This window comes from Myodes glareolus, chromosome 6 (genome assembly GCF_982192425.1).
Source record: "Myodes glareolus chromosome 6, mMyoGla1.1, whole genome shotgun sequence".
NCBI classification, from domain to species: Eukaryota; Metazoa; Chordata; class Mammalia; order Rodentia; family Cricetidae; genus Myodes; species Myodes glareolus.
Genome location: NC_142031.1, coordinates 15,841,430 through 15,860,820, shown reverse-complemented (window position 1 = coordinate 15,860,820; position 19,391 = coordinate 15,841,430). Strand labels below are relative to the sequence as shown.

Here is a 19,391-nt window from a genome sequence, read left to right as displayed (position 1 = left end):
CCTCAGCAGATACAAGGCTGGATTTTATAGCTCCTGCAAGAATGTCTAACTCCTGCCAAGTGCTTCCCGATGCAGGTCCAGGAGGCCGCCCCATCTGTGACTTTTACAGTCCTTGTGGGGAACCAGCCAGATGATTTGTTCAGCTCCGGTCATATAGCCGTTCAATGGCACCCTGATTCAACCATGTCATCAGCCTGTGTGTTGCTTTCTTTCTTTTCTTTTCTTTTTTTTTCCAAGACAAAGTTTCACTATGTAGCTTAGGCTGGCCTAGAACTCAGTATGTGAGATCTGCCTGCCCCTGCCTCCCTAGTGCTGGGATTAAAGGTGTGTGCCACCACACCTGGTTCATATCTTATTTTCTTGAGGCCCAATTCAGAATCCCAGACTCCCTCCCTCCCAGCTTAACTAGAAAGTGCTCTTAGGGCGTGCTGGGGTGGGGGCTGCACACCGTTCGCAGGTAAATCACTCATGCACACACATATGAGGACAGACAAGAACATTGCCCTATCACTGCCCACCTTCAAACAGACTCTCTCATGGAACCCGGGGCTAAGCTGATGGCCAGCAAACATAGTGGCAGAGCAGTTTTGCCTAGCATATGCGAGGGGGAGTATTTGATTGGTGACTCTACACTCGATATCTTGCCCTTCTTGAGCCATTTCTGCAGTCAGTGTGGGATCTGACTTCGGCTGACAGGGAAACACCAACTGAAGTTCATGCCCAGTAGTCTGGAGGGTGCGTGTGGCCAGCGACTGCCCGTCTGGTGGTATGGGTGGCCATTGCGTCTAATCAGATGGCAAAGTCCACAGCAGTGACAAAGCCACCATTTAGATTTACAGTTCTCAGGATTTCAGCGTCCGTCGAGGAGAAGGAAGAAAGTATCTCAGCTGTGACTCAGAGCAGACGTCTCCCCTTGGGTGCTCGATGTGGAAATTCACCCAGACGCCTGAAATCATTGCGAGAGTAAAATGCTGTGATAATCGGCGCAGATAAGGGGGCCTATCCACTGCACAGGGAAAGCGGTTCCTAAGATGGGTGCACCTGCAGAAATCAACGACCCACGGAGGCGAATGTCAGAGAGAGCGCTTCCACTGAGATGGCTCAGCGTGTGCAGGCACCTGCTGCCAAGCCTGACAACCTGGGACCCAATCCCTGGGACCCACGTGGTAGAAGCAGAGAACTGATTCCCTCAAGTTATCCTCAGGCCTCCACTTATATATACATATATAAACATATACACAAACATACATACACATGGTAAATATTAATGAAAACTTGAAAACATAAAGTAATTGTTTTGTTTTTAAAAGAAACAAAAGGTGGTTATAGAGTTGGGTCAGAAGATAAAAGCACTGATTGCTCTTCCAGAGAACCCAGGTTCAGTTCCCAGCACCCACATGGCGGCTGCTGGCTGGCTTTAACTCCCGTTCCAGCCCTGTTGCCCTCTTCTGGTCTCCACTGGTATTGCATACATCTGATGCACAGACTTATGGAGATAATCACACAAAATAAAATAATAAAGATTTTTATTAAAGAAAGACAATCTCACCTTTTCCAGTCTAAAAAAAAAAGCTGTTTTTCAAACACATAAATAATAACATGGAGGAAACTGTGGGGGTCAGAGCATCTCGTGTGTGCAATCTCTGCAGGACTGCTCTGATGCAGCTTCATGCATTTGAGTCGCACAGACCTCAGGGACCCTATTGATTTAGCTGCCACTCTACTCCATCCAACTCAGCTGAGCCTGCTGACCATCTGGTACCATTATCAAATGGATATCACTATGGGAACACTCTAGAAGCCAGCAGTGCCAAGTCACGTCAATGGCACTAATTTCCAAACTTTACTAGGTTCTTAGTAAAATACATTATTAATAATTATGAACATCTTATTTATTTTATTTACTTGAACCAGGCCTCACTGTATAGCTGTGGCTGGCCTGGAGCTTGCCATGTAGACCAGAGTGGCCTCAAGCTCATAAACATTTTCTGACACTTCCCGACTATTCTCTTATTCCAAGAGTTTCTAACTGGATGGTGACTGGCTTATACTCCACCTGCATGCTTCCATTTGGCCTGTGTCTACTCTGTGTCCCTCTGGTGTTCATAAGTGGTAGGGGAGCTATGTCACTGGAGCAAAGCAGTCAGCACTTCACTTTCTGAAATAATTGGTTCTGTTCAAGAAACATCCCAGGGCCGGGGAGATGTCTCAGATTCTGTGCCTGTGTAAGGACCTGGGTAGGACCCCCGGCACCCGTGTGAAAATCCCAGATGTGGCAGTGTGAGCCTCCAGCCAGTGCTTGGGATAAGGATTGGGTGGAGACAGGCAGATCCCTGAAACTCGCCAGCCAGCTGCTGTCACTGAATCAGTGAGCTGCAGATCCACAGAGAGAGTCTGACTCAGAAACTTAAGGTGGAAAGCAATGGAGGAGGACACTGGCTGTCAGCCTCTGGCCTCCACGTGCACCCAATAGGCACAAGCTTCTGAACACATATGAACTCATATCCAAAGAAACCTGCCCTGAACACGCCCATGCCCAGGAAAAACTCCAGAGGGTAGAGAGCTAAGAAGGGAGAAGCCAGCAGTGCTGGGCCGCCGCACCCCATCTCTCAACATCCAGGCGCTCCTTAGTCCATGACTGTCGTGTGGAGATGCTGCTGACTTCAAGCCATTCCGTTGTTCCCCACTATGTGTTGTCAGCCACTAGACTGTCTTACTCAGGTCTTCCGCTGCACCAGAAGCCAGGCATTTCCTGGTCTCCTGTTTAAACTAGTGACAAGGTCATTAATGAAGGGTTAAAGTGTAGAAGGGAGTGATGATAACCAGGAGACAGACGGTAACAGCAACAAACATATTGAACGGTGACAATAAACCGGTCACCTTGGCCAGTCATCTCCTGCAGGCCTTCAAACGCTCCCCGCCCCACCCCCAGGGTGTTTGCCCACGGAAGAGATTCAGGCGTAACCTGTACAGAGTCACTTGCTCGCTCGGAACAAATAGCCCCCCCTAATCCCCATGGCTAGCGGCCCCGAGGGCTTATTCCGTGCTCTCAGCACCCCCTGAAGATGCCCTGTGGATTGTGTTCGCGTTGTCCTGGTTCTGAACTCCAGGCTGACAGACCAGCACCTGTCTGGAATACTGTTGGTCTCAGGATAGAACAAGCAGAGGAGACCCGTCAGTCTCCCGCACTGGTTTCTGAAGACCCTGGCGGAGATGGCAGTATCATTTCCTCCCGTGTTGACTGAAGAAAGCTGGCCAGCAGTTGGCAGCTGGCAGCCCAGGAATGCAGTCATTGTCTAGGACATTTCCATTCCCTCCAAGTCAGCCGACCATGGATCACAAAATACTTTTGTTTGATTTTTTTTTAATTTTTTATAAGATGTCACATAGCTCAGGCTGGACTTCAGTTTAATAGCCAAGGCTGCACAAGGTTGATCTTCTGATCCTCCTGCCTCCACTTCCTCAGTTCTGGGGATTCAGATGTATTCTACCATGCCCAGCCTAAAATAATTATTTTTTTAATATTTATTTATTTATTATGTATACAATATTCTGTAGACCAGAAGAAGGCACCTCATTACAGATGGTTGTGAGCCACCATGTGGTTGCCGGGAATTGAACTCAGGACCTTTGGAAGAGCAGGCAATGCTCTTAACCACTGAGCCATCTCTCCATCCCCTAAAACAATTATTTAAAAAAAACAATAAGATCTCTACTGAATGTACTTTTCTTCCTTTATCATTTTATATAAACAATACGAATGCCATGACACATAATATGCTATATTGTATGACATGTATGAAATCTAAACACCCTTAAATCCTTCAAGAGGATATGTAGACGTTACAAATGTATACAGTTGTAAGGGACATGAGCCTCCTGGATTCTGGTGCACTCTGGGACACCTACAGTAATAAACCCCCACCAATACTGAGGGGCAACTGCAGAATGTCACAGTTTAGACCTGACACCAGACCCCCTCACTCCTGGTCACATCTCGCCATCCACCGGCTGGGAACATGCTCCACCTGGTCACAGAAACCCATGGCAGGCAAAGGTTCTCATCCCTGGTTCCTGGTTCTCTGCAGGAGAGCAGCCAAGAGGGGCTGCTTTCCACTCAGGGCTCTCGCAGGAGGAAAGTGTGTTAAGGTGAGCCGGTGCTGGCAAGCAGCCAAACATGCGTCAGGTCCTTGGTGCCTGAGGCAAATCCATGTCTTGGTTCTGCTCGTGAGGAAGGAACTAGGCATGTTGGTTGAGCATGGATTGGGGGCTGGGGGTTCAGCCTACAGATATGCAGACTCCAGGAGGACGGGGTGGTGCATTGTCCATGTGCAGTGTGTTTGTTGGCTAAATAGTCATAGCCCAGCTACACAAAAGCAATTGATCATTGGGCTATGCGATGGTTCAGTGAGCAGAGGCCCTTGCTGCCCAGGCTGATGACCTGGTGCTCTCCCTAGGATCCACATGATGGCAGGAGAGAGCCGACTCCCGCGTGTTGTCCTCAAACCTACACGTACACATGCACACGCATGGTAAATTAATGTAGTAAAAAATTTCACTTTTAAAAAATACGTACTGTTTTCCTCATGTTGTGGAAGACTAAGGATCAGGCCAATGTTGTATGGTAGCAACGGCCACTGTTACCGTTAAGGATGTGTGTGTACTACATGAGCACCGATCCTAAAAGGTGTCCTCTTAGCACACACAGAGAGAGAGAGAGAGAGAGAGAGAGAGAGAGAGAGAGAGAGAGAGAGAGAGCCCCTCTGGAATAACCACTGTTATCTCTTATTCAGACTGTGGGACTGCAATAAACTACTTCTTGGCAAAATATGGTATGGAGTCTGATGTTGAGGAAGCACTCACTAAATATTAACCGTTTCTCGTCATTTATGGTCGCTCCACGTTCCGTTGTCCAAATTCCAGCTTCAGTTCAGAGTTCTCTCATAGTGGCCTCTCCACCCACCCTTCCTCCACTCTTCTTGCCTCTGGTCGCCTAAAGCAGCCAAGGGCGAAGGTCCGCCGGGAAAACTGAGAGTCTTGACTCTGAGCACTCGAGACCACCATTCTCAGAGGGGCTGGTGATGGCCACTCGGTCGGTGGTGTGCTCGCCTAACATCCTCAGAACCCGGGGCTCAACACCCGCAGCACATAAACTGGACGTGGTGGTGCGTGCCTGTGATTTCAGCACTTGGAAAACAGAGGCAGGAGGACCCTAAGTTCCAGGTTATTCTCAGCTCCATAGAGAGCTAACGGCCTGCCAGGGCCTTGAGACCCTCTCTCAAAGAACTACAAACTAGATTATGAAATCCCCAACCGCTGTCATTGCAGACGCCTTCTTACCCTTGGCTGGGTTTATAGCATCTGTGTTTTGAGTCTGGACCAATCCAGCTGTTGCCACAAAGCCACCATCATCCATACAGATGTTTCACTAGCCCATCCCACAAGTGATTGCTGTGGAAGAGATGGGTTTTCCTAAATCCCCAGGGGAGGTGGATTCTGCTGGCAAGGTGGGGGTACATACTGTACTCATTCTGGGTCCATCTGTTCTGTGAAAGCTATTCTATGTTTATTATTATTATTGTCTTTTCATTATTTAAATTGCACCCATTAGGATGGATCTGCAGGGTAAGTAGTTTGCCCCGTTCACTGAGATTTCCCCCAGTCGCTTCGCTGATGGTCCAGGGCCTGCCTACCATGGATCTTTTGTTTGGGGGTTGGTGAGGTGGAAGATCTCATAACTAGCCATAGACCAGCCTCTTCCCTCCAGGACCGCAGAGGCATCCCGGAAGAAGAAAGAAAAACGGAGGAAGTGGAAACGCTATCTCCTGATAGGCCTGGCCACAGTTGGAGGCGGGACAGTGATCGGTGAGGCCTGCTATAGGGATTAGCTCATGGTCTGTGTATCAGTGGGGAGGTGGCCCCAGCACGTGACAGGCACTCAGCTCAGTAGTAAACACACTCATTAATGCTGATAGAAGGTGCCGGAGAGTGGTGGTGCAAGCCTGTAATCCCAGCACTTGGAGATAGAGGCAGAGGATCAGGAGTTCAAGGTCATTCTTGGCTGCTTAGAGTGTCTGAGGCCATCCTGACATATAAGTATAAGTATGTTTCCAAAAATAAATAAATAATTTAAAGACACTGATAGAAGCTTCCACAGAAGACAGTGGCAGCTCATGGGAAAAGAACCCATTAATCCTAACTGAGCTCTAACCTGGCAGGTGTGACTGGGGGGCTAGCTGCCCCCCTTGTTGCTGCGGGAGCTGCGACAATCATTGGCAGTGCTGGGGCAGCGGCACTGGGCTCGGTGGCTGGCATAGCTGTCATGACCTCACTGTTCGGTGCAGCTGGAGCTGGCCTAACAGGTAAGGTGAAAAGGGAACAGGGAGTTGGAAAGGTTTCTTATCCAGCATGGCTCAGCCGGAAGGATACCCTAGATGGCGTCCTGAGGGGGATGAGGAAATGTGGCTTTGCCCCTTCTGAGCCCCGCCAAGGTAGACTTGCAGACAGACGTCTCAGAAGTTGCTGAACTTAAATTCAGCACAGCCAGGGTCAGGACAAAGTTTGACAAACGAAGTTTTCCTGCGGGCATCCCGTGAGTAGCTGCTGAGAAAGAGTTCAGTCTGTTGGGCCGAGCCTGTCACCATCACCCCGGAAGTACCCAGGCACCGTCCCTTGGAGGCATGAAGCTTCCTCGTGTCCTTGTCTCAGCTCTCTGTACTCGCCCGCGCCCATGGATCCAGTCACGTTCTAGCATGTGGAACACTGCCAAGAGTCACAGTCGACATCATCCCTGTGACAATTTAAGTCCCAACAGGAAACATGGGGCACGGCGATGTTCAGACTCTCCCGAGTCTGTGGCTCTGGTGGCCTTGGGCAGTGTCCGAGTGTCCTCTGATCAGGACAGTTAGTGGTACCTGTCTTAAAGGGCTCACAGATGCAACGCATCTGTCCAGGAGCTGAGCACATAGACAATGCTCGCTGTACAAATATGTGATCACAGTTGATCGTGTCTGTGTCCTTAGGGTACAAGATGAAGAAGCGAGTCGGGGCCATTGAGGAGTTCATGTTCATGCCTCTGACAGAAGGCAGGCAGCTGCATATCACCATTGCCATCACTGGCTGGCTTGGGTCCGGCATCTACCGTAAGGACCAGGGTGGGGAGGGACGCAGACTGGAACAGCTAGTTCTTCCTGTGTGTCTCTAAGGGGTGGACGTGGGAGGCTCTTTTCACAGAGGGGAAAATAGATCCAGAGAGGTAAGAAAACCATCTTCTACCCTCCACTTGTGCGCCCAACCATCCATTATCCACGTCAGAATTCACCCATCTAGCTAGCCATTCAGCCAGCCAGCTAGCAATAATCATAGATGGCCCATCCTCCACCCACCGTTACCCACCATCCTTCAGCCTCACCTGCAATTCATAAATGCCAGCCTTACCACATGCCCCACAGAAAGCCAAGTCAATGGGGACCGTGCAGCTGTTTTCTGTGCTCTTCCAGAATGCAAAAGAGGATGCAGAGAGATCAAGTTACAGGAACTTGGGGGCTGGGAGAGTACAATTGTCTTTGATCTGTCAGTAGAGCCATAGAAGAGACATAGGATTGGAACCCCAAGGGCCAGAGGAAGAAAGCAGGGAGCTGATTCAAGAGGGGTGCCATTTAAACGCCTGTACCAGAGGCCGGATCAGATGCGTGCCCTGCCACAGACAGAAACAAGTGGGATCAGATCGGGTGCCCTGCTGGGCTCTGAAGACAGAAGACCATAGGGAGGGGAGGATGGAGCAGCTGGTCACAGTGAGCTCTGGTCTCCTGGTCCTCATTCAAGGTCATTTCCCATTTCTATGATCTAGATGAGGAAATGAAGGCCTCTTCCTACTCCAAAACTCTAACTTCCATATTATTTCCCAGCCGGTGTTTCTGGAGTCTGGATGCTGCCAGCTCACGGGGCCTCCATGCTAGTCCCCTGCGTGTTGGCAGATTGATGTCGGCCTTCTGGGAGAGGCGAAGGAATATTTACTTTGGAATAATTCACTTCTCTTACATATCTCACACCTTCCCACTTCATAGATGAGCAGAGTGAGGTTCAAGGTCAGATGGTGATGTTCCCAGGGTCCCCTAGATCTTAAAGAGGGCAGGAGTTGGGATTGGAAGCCATCTCTGGACACACTCATAGGGCAGCAGGGTGCTCATCTGCCCGACTGACTGCAGCTGATTGAGAGCAAGGCGAACCCTCGGGAGCGAGAGGAACAAGAGGCTCCTCTCGCTGTCTGTCTGATCCAGTGGGCGGCGCATCAACTGCCACAGCCACTAGCGGATGCTGCCTACACCGACCTGTGTTCTCCTCAGGCACATTCAGCGCCCCGTGGACGACCCTCGCCCGCAGCCAGGAGCAGTACTGCCTGGCGTGGGAAGCCAAGTACCTGATGGAGCTGGGCAACGCCCTGGAGACCATCCTCAGCGGCCTCGCTAACATGGTGGCCCAGGAGGCTCTCAAGTACACCGTGCTCTCTGGTAAGCACCCCTCCCTGACTAACCGTGGTATGGCACAGTGGCATCAAGTCCTCGGACGCTTGTGACCCAAGGGAGCCTGGCACCATGTTAAAGACAAAGGCTGCAGGTCAAACCTAGGGCCTCATGCGTGCCAAGCAGACATTCCACCAATCAGCCTCTCTAGCACTGTGTTTGCATTTTTCTTGGTTTTATTTTGGGTGGAGAAGGGGAAAAAAAAACTCACAGTTTTCTTGTACATTTGGAGATAAGACAAACAACTGCAGCAATACCAGTCTTCAGCTAGGTTCTTTTTATTATAATCAAAAACAGTTTTTAAATTCAAATATATTTTGGGCATAGCCTTCCCCTCCCCCAAGTTTGTGTTTACGTTTTATCTCTAGGCATGGTTTCATTAACTTGGTCCAGGCAGACCTTAAGCTAGCAATCCTCCTGCCTCAGCTTTTTCCTCTGTGAAAAGTCTGTGACTTTTGGGTCCAAGAGATGAGGCAACAGCCAGTTAATTGCATAATGTATCAGTTGGCTATTGCTGCATAACCGGTCATTCCCGACCCCATGGCATACTGATGCTTTATACTGGTAGCTCAGGGGAGGCAAGGCTAGAGTTGGCTCATCTCACCTGGGTCTGCTGATAGATCGGTGGCTCAGCCAACTGTCCCTGACTCAGGCCAGCTTGTCTCAGGCAACTTGAATAGCTTGACTCTCTTCCGTGTGTCTCACCTCCTGAAGAGACCAAGCTAGCCCACTCCAGTGGGAGACACACAGCAGAGGTGGGATTTAGGCTAGCACGGCTGCTGTCTCTTTGCCCTACACAAGTCACATGATCTGGGTAGGATGGTGGATCTAGAATACTGAATGGGGTACATAGATGGGGCTGTCTTTGGAATCTCCCAATGATGTGTGCTTGGATAAAAGATGTAGTTTGTGTGTCAGAAATGTTTGTTTCAAGTCTCCCCCTTTGCGAGTTAGAGGAAACCTTTCAGATTCCTGGCTATACAGACTCATATACATTTACTAGAGCATCCATTGTCCACACTACCTTAGCAAGGCTCCCCGCTTCCCCAGGTATCGTGGCTGCCCTGACCTGGCCGGCCTCCCTCCTCAGTGTCGCCAACGTCATTGACAACCCCTGGGGGGTATGTCTCCACCGGTCCGCAGAGGTTGGCAAGCACCTGGCACACATCCTCCTCTCACGGCAGCAGGTACCCGGGGATGGTGATGGTGGAGTGGGCGGGGAGGCAGACCGCGGAAGCTTGTATACCAACGCATGTGCCGTGTATGCTGATGGGAGCCCCAACAGTGAGTCGGTTGGAAGCAGCCCCGCAGCTTTGGGGGAGAAAGTCGTCTTTGCTGCCACTCAAGTTCAAATCAGGGCAGTATCCTAGGAAACCCAAAACTGCCCATGAGTGCAGCTCCAAGAAATCTGACTCCTTCTTCCAGCCTCCTTGGGCCCCTGCACCCACATGGCATACATACACATATGCACATAAATAAAATAAATCTTTAAGAAAAATAGCTTGAAAGTAAAATTTGGATCAGGGCCAGAGAGATTTGATAAAACCCTTGCCCCCAGAACCTACATTCACTAAACAAACCAGATGTGGTGGTGGTACACACCTTTAATCCCATCACCGGGGAGGTGGAAACAAGTGGCTCCCGGGGGCTCACTGCCCACCAAGACTAGCCAAATCAGAGCACCCCCTCCCGCCTGTGAGAGACCCTGCCTCATAAAACAAGGTAGGTAGCTCCAGGAATGGCATTCAGTGTTGACCTCTGGCCAGCACATACACACACACACACACACATACATACATACATACATACATACATGTAAAAACACATACACAAACATAAACACACATGTATGCACACATGCACAAATATATGCACACATGTATACATACATGCACAAACATAAACATACATGTATACACACGTGCACAGACATATACACACGCACACATTCAAGGTGAGAGTTTACTTTTGCTGGAGAAGCCTAGAGCATGTCAGGCTATCTGATGGTGCGTGAGCCGTGGGAGAGGCCTCTTGCCTTGAGCAGGAAGTCAAGATCTCGCAATTGTTGCCCTGGGTATGGCAGCAATAACTTGACTTCCTACCCCAGGATGACAGTACTTGAGCTCCAGGAGGCAGGAGAAAGGAGGAGCAGAAGAAGAAACCAGGTGCCATACCGCCTCTCCTTGTCCATTCCCTGAGACTAGTCACATGCTCACACTTCCCTGCCCCCAAAGCCAGGAAACCCAGTCTTTATTCTGAGAAGGCATGTAGCCAGCTGAAATTCAATCACTGTGGACAAAGGGGAGAGCAGCTACTAAGAGACCCCGCAGTTTCTGCCACCTGGGAATGTTGCCTGGGAAACTGCTAACTCCAGCCAATCCCTGTATCTTTTCCTCCCAAAATGAAAAAGAAAACCAGAGTAGCTCTTTGGCAGATCTGGCTGGAAGGCAAAGACCGAAGCAGCATTGGCTAAACAAGGTGGAACTTTATCGTCTCCCATGTAGCAGTGTGGGTGTCAACAACCAAGAAAGGTGGTGGCTCTTAGCATCCTCACCTCACACATGAGCGTACTCTCCTCACAGTGTGGAGAGCAGACCTCTGATATGCCTCCACAGGCTGCCTTTGTTCTGGATACTGCAAGCAAGTATCCATTTCCTAGCCTTCTGGGGCTTCCAGAGGCCTCTGTCCTCTGTTGGTTGACCCTCCTCCATCCTCAAAGCTAGCGGTGTCTGGTGTGTCCACAGGCAGCTTCCTCTCTGCTCCTCCTCACTTCTGCCTGGCTCCTGCACTCCTCTGACTCCTGTGTTCCTCTAATTGCTGGATCCTTCTGCCTCCTGCACCCCTCTTTATTTGTTTAGTTTTGGTTGAGATAGTGTCTCTCTCTGTAGCCCAGGCTGCACTAGAACTCACAGTGTAGCCCAGGCTGGCCTTGAACTCGTAGCAGTCATCCAGCTTCAGCTGCATGTCGCAAGTGTGAGCCACTGCACCCAGCTAAGCTTCTTGACTAGGTCACATCTGCGAAGTCCCTGTCTTAGTTAGTCCTATTGCTGTGAAGAGACACCATGACCAAGGCAACTCTTATAAAACATTTAACTGGAGCTGGCTTACAGTTTCAGAAGTTTAGTGTGTTATCATCACAGTGGTGAGAAGCATGGTGGCGTGCAGGCAGACATGGTATGGGAGAGTAGCTGAGAGTTCTACATCTCGACCTATAAGCAACAGGAGACTATGAACCACACTGGGGGTAGCTTGAGCATAGGAGACCTCAAAGCCCACCCACATTGTGGCACACTTCTTCCAACAAGGTTACACCTACTCCAACAAGGCCACACCTCCTAATTGTGCCACTCTACATGGGCAAAGCAGTCAAACACTTCCTTCCACAGGGCCACACCTCCTAATCTTTCCCAAACAGTTGCACCAACTGGGGACCAAGCATTCAAATACATGAGCCTGTGGGGGCCATTCTCATTCAGATCATCTCACTGTCTTCTGGGAGCCTGGGCTCCTTCAGTCATGTGCCTTTTGTGCTAAGCACTGGTGTCTCTCTGTGCTTGAGGGCATTCGCCACCATCGTGTACACAGTCCAGACTTTCAGAGGTCGGAACATAGAAATGAAAGACATTTCCCAGAAGTCATAGCTGTCCCTGGTCTTCAGTTTCCTAGCCAGGACTCCCACCCTGGGAACACCCTTAACTACAAAGGACTTCTAGAAGATTCCTCTCTGTCTGCCTAGAAAGAATCAGGAGAGAGAGAGAAAGGACACTAAGACGCTCAGCAACTTTGAGCGCCTGCTCCTTTGCCTCCTGTGTGGAGCTGGACCCTGCTGCCCAATTTCTTTTTCTTTAGCGTGTCCCATGCCTTACCTTTCCTCCAGGCTCCCCAGTCAATATCCTGTCATTTCCTATCCAGGAAAACAAAGTTCCCTGTAGGAAAATGTGTTAAAGCTGTAGAGTTGCAGAAGCTAGACTGTTCTTGGAGACGCAATAGGACAGCTCTGGAGGCTGGAGCCGCAATAGGACAGCTTCACCCTGGAGGACAGGTCCTAACTATAGGAAAGCCAGGCTACCTGAATCTGGGGTGAGGTAGGGGATGGTTTCCCCCACAGAATATAGCAATCCTGCTCCTCTCCTAGAGAGTCACAACAGACCAAGATGTTACTTCTTTTGCTAAAGGGGAAGGCCCTGCAGAAATGTAGCATTCTCTGGCTCTGGCGAAAAGTTGTTTTTTGTTTTTTGTTTTTTGTTTTTCTGCTCGGCCTTGCTCAGCTCTCCTTAAGGAGAGTCCTAGCAAGGTTCTTCTGTTCTGCTCTACCTTGCTCAGGCCCCCTAAGGGAGCGTCTCATCAAGGTTTTTCAGCTCAGTCCCCTAAGGAACATCTCAGCCAGTTCTATTCTGTGCCGACGAATGAAGATCGTCACCCAAGACTCTTTTGAGAAAGAGATTTATTTGGGAAGGAGGAGTTCAGAAGAGTAGCTGCCTCTTCCAGGGAGGGATTAAAGGTAGCCTCTAACTGAACAGGCAGAGAAGATTATATAGTGCTTCCTAGGGGTGGAGTTTTCCCAGGGAGAAGAGGGATTGGTTAGTTTTTCCCTGCTCAGGGATTGGTCAGTTTAGCTGGTCAGGGGCAGAGATGGCTCTGACTTTATGGCCAAACTGTGTTTCTTTCACTGGTCCTTTTTAGTTTTTTGACTCTCTAATCTTAGGACCAGGGTACATTTCTTTCACTGGCTCTGATTCTAGGGACAAAGTGTGTTTCTTTGACACTAGTTTCAGAGTCAGGGCATGTTTCTTTGATCCTGGGCTCAGGGATAAAGATGTTTCTTTCCCTGGCTCAGGTCTCAGATCCGGGGTGTATTTCTTTCACTGGCTCAGGGTTCAGAGTCAGGGTGCTCAGTGATTGGCTGGCTCCAGTTGTCCCTTTTACCCTACATTCCTTCCCCTGCCCTTCTACTTTTTCCTCATCACATGGCACCTTGTGTCTAATCTCTCCATCCCCAGAGGGACCCCACATCACCCCAGTCCTTTGCCGTAGGCAGATGAGTCTAAGGGAGGGAGTCCTTGTCATTGGCTCGTTCTGTCTAGCTGGGAAGGTGAGCCATGGCCGATGATGGCTTGAGATGAAAGGGAATTAGCCCAGCCCAGCCAGAGGCCGCCTGCTCTTGAGGAAGCCAGCTCCATAGCTGCCAACTCCTGCATGTGCAAGGACCCTGACACCACTGATTGACACTTCAGTGCGGGAACCGGGATATTGCACACACCAGCAAGAGTTGAGGGGGAGTTTGCAGTCCATGCAAGGACTGACATGCTGTAACCTCTCCAGACACCTGTGTCCTGTTTCCCCTCAGGGCCGGAGACCTGTCACCTTGGTTGGGTTCAGCCTGGGAGCCAGAGTCATCTACTTCTGTCTGCAAGAAATGGCTCAGGAACAAGGTGAGTCCCTTCATTGTCACAAACAAACACCCTTCTCAAGTCGGCCCCCAGGACCCTGGTTCTGGGCCTGGAGTCATGAGTTTTGCACAGTGTATTCCCAGTTCTTAAAATAACAGTTAAAATGAATAGTCTTTACATGGAAAGAGGGTTAGCTCTGTACCTAGAGGACATGGGTGGCAGACCGTCCCATCATGACGACAGTGGCCCTGGTGCTCTGATGCATGTTCTTGCGTGGGAGTGACAGTGAGAAGCACAAAGTCAAGGGGTCTGCAGGACCACGCTCGCCATGAACCCAAGAAAAAGGAGCCTCCATTATCTCTTCCAACTTCTAGTGGCTTGGCATCCCCTGGCTGTCCCTGGCTGTCCTTAGTGGCCCCTAGCTGATATTAGTTCATTGAATTCATACATCCCTTGGCTGTCCTAAGTGATCCATGCTATTGTTAGTTCATTGAAGTCCTTGGCATCCCTTGGCAGTCCCTGGCTGTTGTTATCTGAAGTTCATGGCATCCCTTGAAGTTCATGTTGTTAACTGAAGTTCATGGCATCCCTTGTTGGTCCTTGACGGTCCTTGCTCCCTCTTAATGACCCTTGGCAGTCCTTGGAGGTCCTCTGTGGCCCTTGGTATCCTAGATGGTCCTTGGCAGTCCTTAGCATCCCTTGGTATTCCTTAGTGGTGCTTGGTAGCCACTGGTATCCCTCAGTGGCCCTTGGCATCCCTTAGCTGCTCTTGACCATCTTTGGTGGTTCCTGGCCTCCCTTGGTGATCCTTACACTGTAGATTCTTTATTCCAGTCTCTGTATCCATTCTCCACAGCACCACTTCCTGTTCCTCTTCTTCTAAGAACGGGGTCATTGGCTTTAGGGCCCATTCTGACCTGGGACAATCACAAGATTATTAATTACACCTGTGTAGACCCTTTCTTCAGAAAGACTTTATTCACAAATTCTAGCTGAGCAAGTCTTCTAGGCCACATTCAACCTACCGTAGATACCCTGGGGAGTGTGTAAGGCCCCTGTGTCAATCTCTGTGTGCTAAAGCAACCAAAGGTCTGTGGGGCCTGCCAGGTGGGGGGGCTGCCACTGGTGGGGGAGAGCTGCCAGGTGGGGGGGGGGGCTGCCACCGGTCACGGAGAGATGCCAGGTTGGGGGGGCTGCCACCGGTGGGTGAGAGAAGCCAGGTGGAAGGGGCTGCCACTGGTGGGTGAGAGAAGCCAGGTGGAGGGGGGCTGCCACTGTTGGGTGAAAGGTGCCATGTGGGGGAGGTTGCCACCGGTGGGTGAGAGAAGCCAGGAGGAAGGGGGGCTGCCACTGTTGGGTGAAAGGTGCCATGTGGGGGAGGTTGCCACCGGTGGGTGAGAGAAGCCAGGTGGAGGGGGCTGCCACCGGTGGGTGAGAGAAGCCAGGTGGAGGGGGGCTGCCACTGTTGGGTGAAAGGTGCCATGTGTGGGAGGTTGCCACCGGTGGGTGAGAGAAGCCAGGTGGAGGGGGCTGCCACTGGTGGGTTAGAGCTGCCAGACACATCTGCAGAAGCTGTGGGGAAGGAAGCTGTCTGGGGAGTGAGCTGCAAAGTTTTCTGCCACTCTTGCTGGGACACAAGCTTCCCTGGTCCCTTTCCTCCTGGTAGCACATACAGATGCAAGACACTGAAGACCAAAGAAAGATCTGGAAGAGAGCTCCCGCACATCCAGGGCAGATAGGCTATGAGCAGCTGGAGTGGCGGCCCCTGTTGCCAAGACCTGAGCACTCTGAGCTTCCTTTCCCCCAGTTACAGAATTGAGGGTCCTACCCCTCGTTCTGAGGAGTAAGTGGGGTGTCCATACAGTGTTTTGGCCAATCTTTAACCCAGACAGTGCAAGGATGTCTTGGGAAGCCTTTACCATCAGTTTCTGCTCGTACAGAGCTGCCCCACTCCTTGGTCAGCCCAAGAACATGACACAGTTGCTCCCCAGCCAGCGAGAGCAAAGAAAGATGGCGTGTCTGTCATCAGCTAGACATGGAAAGGCCAGAATCCGTTTCAGCGCTGGCATTACCAAAGCGCTCTGGAAAAGTCCCAGAGCTAAGGAGTGTGGTCGGTCCATTCTTGCTCTTTGTGGACCAAATGTCTCCCCACCATCGGACTAACAGTAGGTCCTATGGACCAAATGTCTCCACCATCAGATTAACAGTAGGTCCTATTCTCCTGGTTACAGACAACGAGGATATGCCTACCACCCTTAACGCTGGCCTCGACCCCTTCTCCCACCTCCTTTAGCTTATAGCAGCCTTCTTCCCCTGCTTGTATCTAGTCAGTGTAACAATGAAGACACTGTAGTCCTATTTCAAGTAGCTCTGGTTTACCTGCAACCACCTGGCAACAAAAGGGCCTGGCAACTGGCTCTGGGCTATGCTCACAAGGAAAATCCAAGCTGAGGTCAAGCAAGAACGAGCAAGGAAATGGGGGTGAAAATTAGTAAAGATGGAGGATGTTGGACATTTCTTTCTATACACATTCTTTCCCCTCTTGGGTACCATGGATGGATGGATGGATGGATGGATGGATGGATGGATAATAAGATATGGATAATATGGATAATGATATAGCAAGTCAATCCACCTACCTCAGGTAACTCACCTGTGATACTCTGGACTACTGGATGAATCCCTAGACAGCCACAGTGTCTTCTTTTCTTCAGCTCTTTGCCACCTCCCATGACGTTTTTGAGTCTCAACAGTTTCCCACTGCTGTGTTCTATGTGGCTACTTTATACAGTGATCACTGCACTGCTTAGCTCTCTTAGGAGAAACTTCTCAAGTGATGAAATCTTCTGTCTAAAAACACATGTTCTAAAGAGTCAAGAGGCATGTATCAGTCAGCTTTGATCACAGTAGCACTACGTAACAAAGCACCCTTAGACTCAGAGAGGTACAACACAGATACGCTCGAGAGCTAATGGCTGCCTATGGTCTGATTGATCTGACACAGGCTGTGTTCTGGCTGTGAAGTCAATGGCCTTGCTGCCAGCAGGTAGCTAGATTTAGGTCATTTCTGCATGTATTGGTCTTTGGAAGGTTTCAGGGACAGTGGCCACCTGGGATATACTCTGCTTCTGGTAGTTCCCTGGAGTACCAATCCCAGGCAAACAGGCAGACACCCATAAGACACTGCCCTCTTGTATCCCAGATCCCGACATCCTGTCTGTTGTAAAACCACCTCTCCGAACACTGGGGCTTGAGACGGCCAAGCCAGATCACTTGCCATGATTCTCTGGCAGCCTAATGAGGTCTCCATCTCCACTGCACCCCTCATGCAGCTGGTCACAATTGGGACCCCAGGACAGCCCCATGGCTTCACCGGTATATCTACATGTTGCTGCAGGCTCCTCACTGCTCTCTGAGACTGTTCCCCCAGGAGGCCTTTGTTATTTCCCAGCCCATGTGCAAAGTCTGCACCTGGCTCCTTACTTAGAGTGACAAGCTCTTATCAGTAGCAACAGTGCTTCAGGGAGACAGAAAACAAACAAAACAACAACAACAACAACAAAAGCCTCTGCCTCAAGATGGTGGTGCGCATTACACATTACCACCATCCATCTAAGGCAGTGGTCCTCAACCGTCCTAATGCTGCGGCCATTTAATACAGTTCCTCATGTGGTGGTGACCCCAACCATAAAATTATTTTCATTGCTTCTTCATAACTGTAATTTTGCTACTGATATGAATTATCATTAAATAGATGATATCAGATATGAGAGGTATCTGATATGTGACCCCTGTGAAAGGGTCACTCAACCCCCCAATGGGATCACGATCTATAGGTTGAGAATCACTGATCTAGTGCAAGCCAAGCTTCCGTTCCCCTACTGGGCATGTTGAGTCCCATCACCGTTTAACCTGGTCGCTGGGTTAAAATGAGACTGCCCAGCAACTGCCTCCCCCATGTTGTGTCTGGAAGCTGGAGAGAGAAGAAAGAGAGAGATAAGGGCAGGTGGCTTCTCAGGGGTTGGCCAGGGCAGCATGACCCTTGGGTGTGCCCACATTCAGCCTTTGGTAGTAACGGCTCCCAAAGCAACTTTCTCTCTAGGTCTTTCCCACCTTTCCTGGCCTGCCGGTAAGAATGCTAAACTCATTCGGCTTTGTCACCAGGTACTACTTACCAGTCTTCACCTAGAATGAGACTTGGTATACTTACCCCAAAGACTGGTTAAGGGGTTAAAATGAGATCGCAGATGTGGAAGCAGTTGACTCCAATGCGTGCACTCAGCAAAGCCTGATTTCCATCTGTAAGCTGTTAAGATCGATTGTACAGGGCACAGGAACGGAGGGAAGTGCTTTGTAAATGGCGGAACACCTTACTTCGTGTCCTTGAGCATCATAGTGTCCCCTTTCCAGTCCCACAACAGACTTGAACTCCAGATGGGTAGGGTCTGTCACCCCACAGTCTGTCATGTCAAGGTATTTAGCATTGGCAGGAGCTTGACTTGGGGCAAGGGAAGCAAGCAAGGTCACCCACTTGTGAGTTGGTGTGAACTGGCAACAGCCATGCTCTGAGCTTATGCAAGCATTTCATCATTTCTCAGCTCCTTCTTCCTCTCCGACACACAGCGGCAGCAGTCCTAGGAGGTGGGCATAGCTGTAGCGGCTCTCTCCCTGCTTCACAGATGAGAAACAAAAAAGCCATCTACAAGGTCTTAGTGCAGAGCCAGCGTCCTTCCTCCTTAGTGTTGTATAGAGAGGAAGTGGACCCCAAACAATGGAAGGCATCGTGTAGCTGGGGCTTGCAGAGAGGTCCTCTTGGGTAGTCATCAACATAGATGGAGGTGGGGCTCCAGAGTGCATCTAGAAGTGGTGTGCCTGGGGTTTCCACAGCCTACACGAGAAGCTTGCTGTGGGATGGTGGGAGATGCTGGCATGCTGGGATGCTAGATGGAACTGGAGCTGACTGATGCTGATGGAAGGCTGAAGTCTCTGAACCCTGAAACAAACAAGCACTTGAGTCAATCCCACACATGAGTTGCTGGAGGGGGTGGGCACTGGACCACCCGGAGCCCACCCATGTGTGCTCAGTCCCATACTTGACACACACAGCAATTCCCCAGATCTCAGGGTTCTGCAGAGCTCACCGTGACAACCAAGGCCCACAGCTGACCTCCCTTCCAGCATCTTCTCTATCACCTTCTGCCCCCTCTGGCTGCAGCCACACTCAGCAGTCACCTACCCAGCCAACCCGTGTTCCTTCTCAGTGCTCTCGCATCTCTGCTTCTAACCCGACCGCTGCCCAGCGTCAGCCCTGCTCCATCTGGAAGGTTCTCCTTCAACAGTAGCAGCAATCACATTTACATGAACTATATTTTCCTGCACCTAGAAGTGCCGAACCCTCACATACAGTAGCTTGTGTAATCAGCAGCCCTCGAGAGAGCTCTGATTAGCATGGCCGCGGATCAGGGCACTGAGCTTATTG

General features: G+C 50.3%; 1 protein-coding gene and 1 long non-coding RNA gene across 8 annotated transcripts in view; one reads left to right on the top strand and one right to left on the bottom strand.

Moving 5' to 3' along the window:
• Positions 1-19,391, top strand: part of Tmco4 (transmembrane and coiled-coil domains 4) — a 77,218-nt gene that overhangs the window by 35,803 nt on the left and 22,024 nt on the right. For all 7 annotated transcript variants that reach the window (XM_048443380.3, XM_048443376.3, XM_048443379.3 and 4 more), the window contains 6 exons: positions 5,768-5,865; positions 6,219-6,362; positions 7,023-7,142; positions 8,346-8,510; positions 9,573-9,709; positions 13,870-13,954. In XM_048443380.3, the coding sequence (XP_048299337.3) occupies positions 5,768-5,865; positions 6,219-6,362; positions 7,023-7,142; positions 8,346-8,510; positions 9,573-9,709; positions 13,870-13,954 (749 nt within the window). The remainder of the gene's footprint in view (positions 1-5,767; positions 5,866-6,218; positions 6,363-7,022; positions 7,143-8,345; positions 8,511-9,572; positions 9,710-13,869; positions 13,955-19,391) is intronic.
• Positions 14,485-19,361, bottom strand: LOC146894102 (uncharacterized). Its single transcript, XR_015002182.2, has 4 exons — positions 19,149-19,361; positions 18,123-18,905; positions 16,566-16,777; positions 14,485-14,829 (listed from the first exon to the last, which is right to left on the bottom strand). It is a non-coding gene; the product is annotated as an uncharacterized LOC146894102 (long non-coding RNA).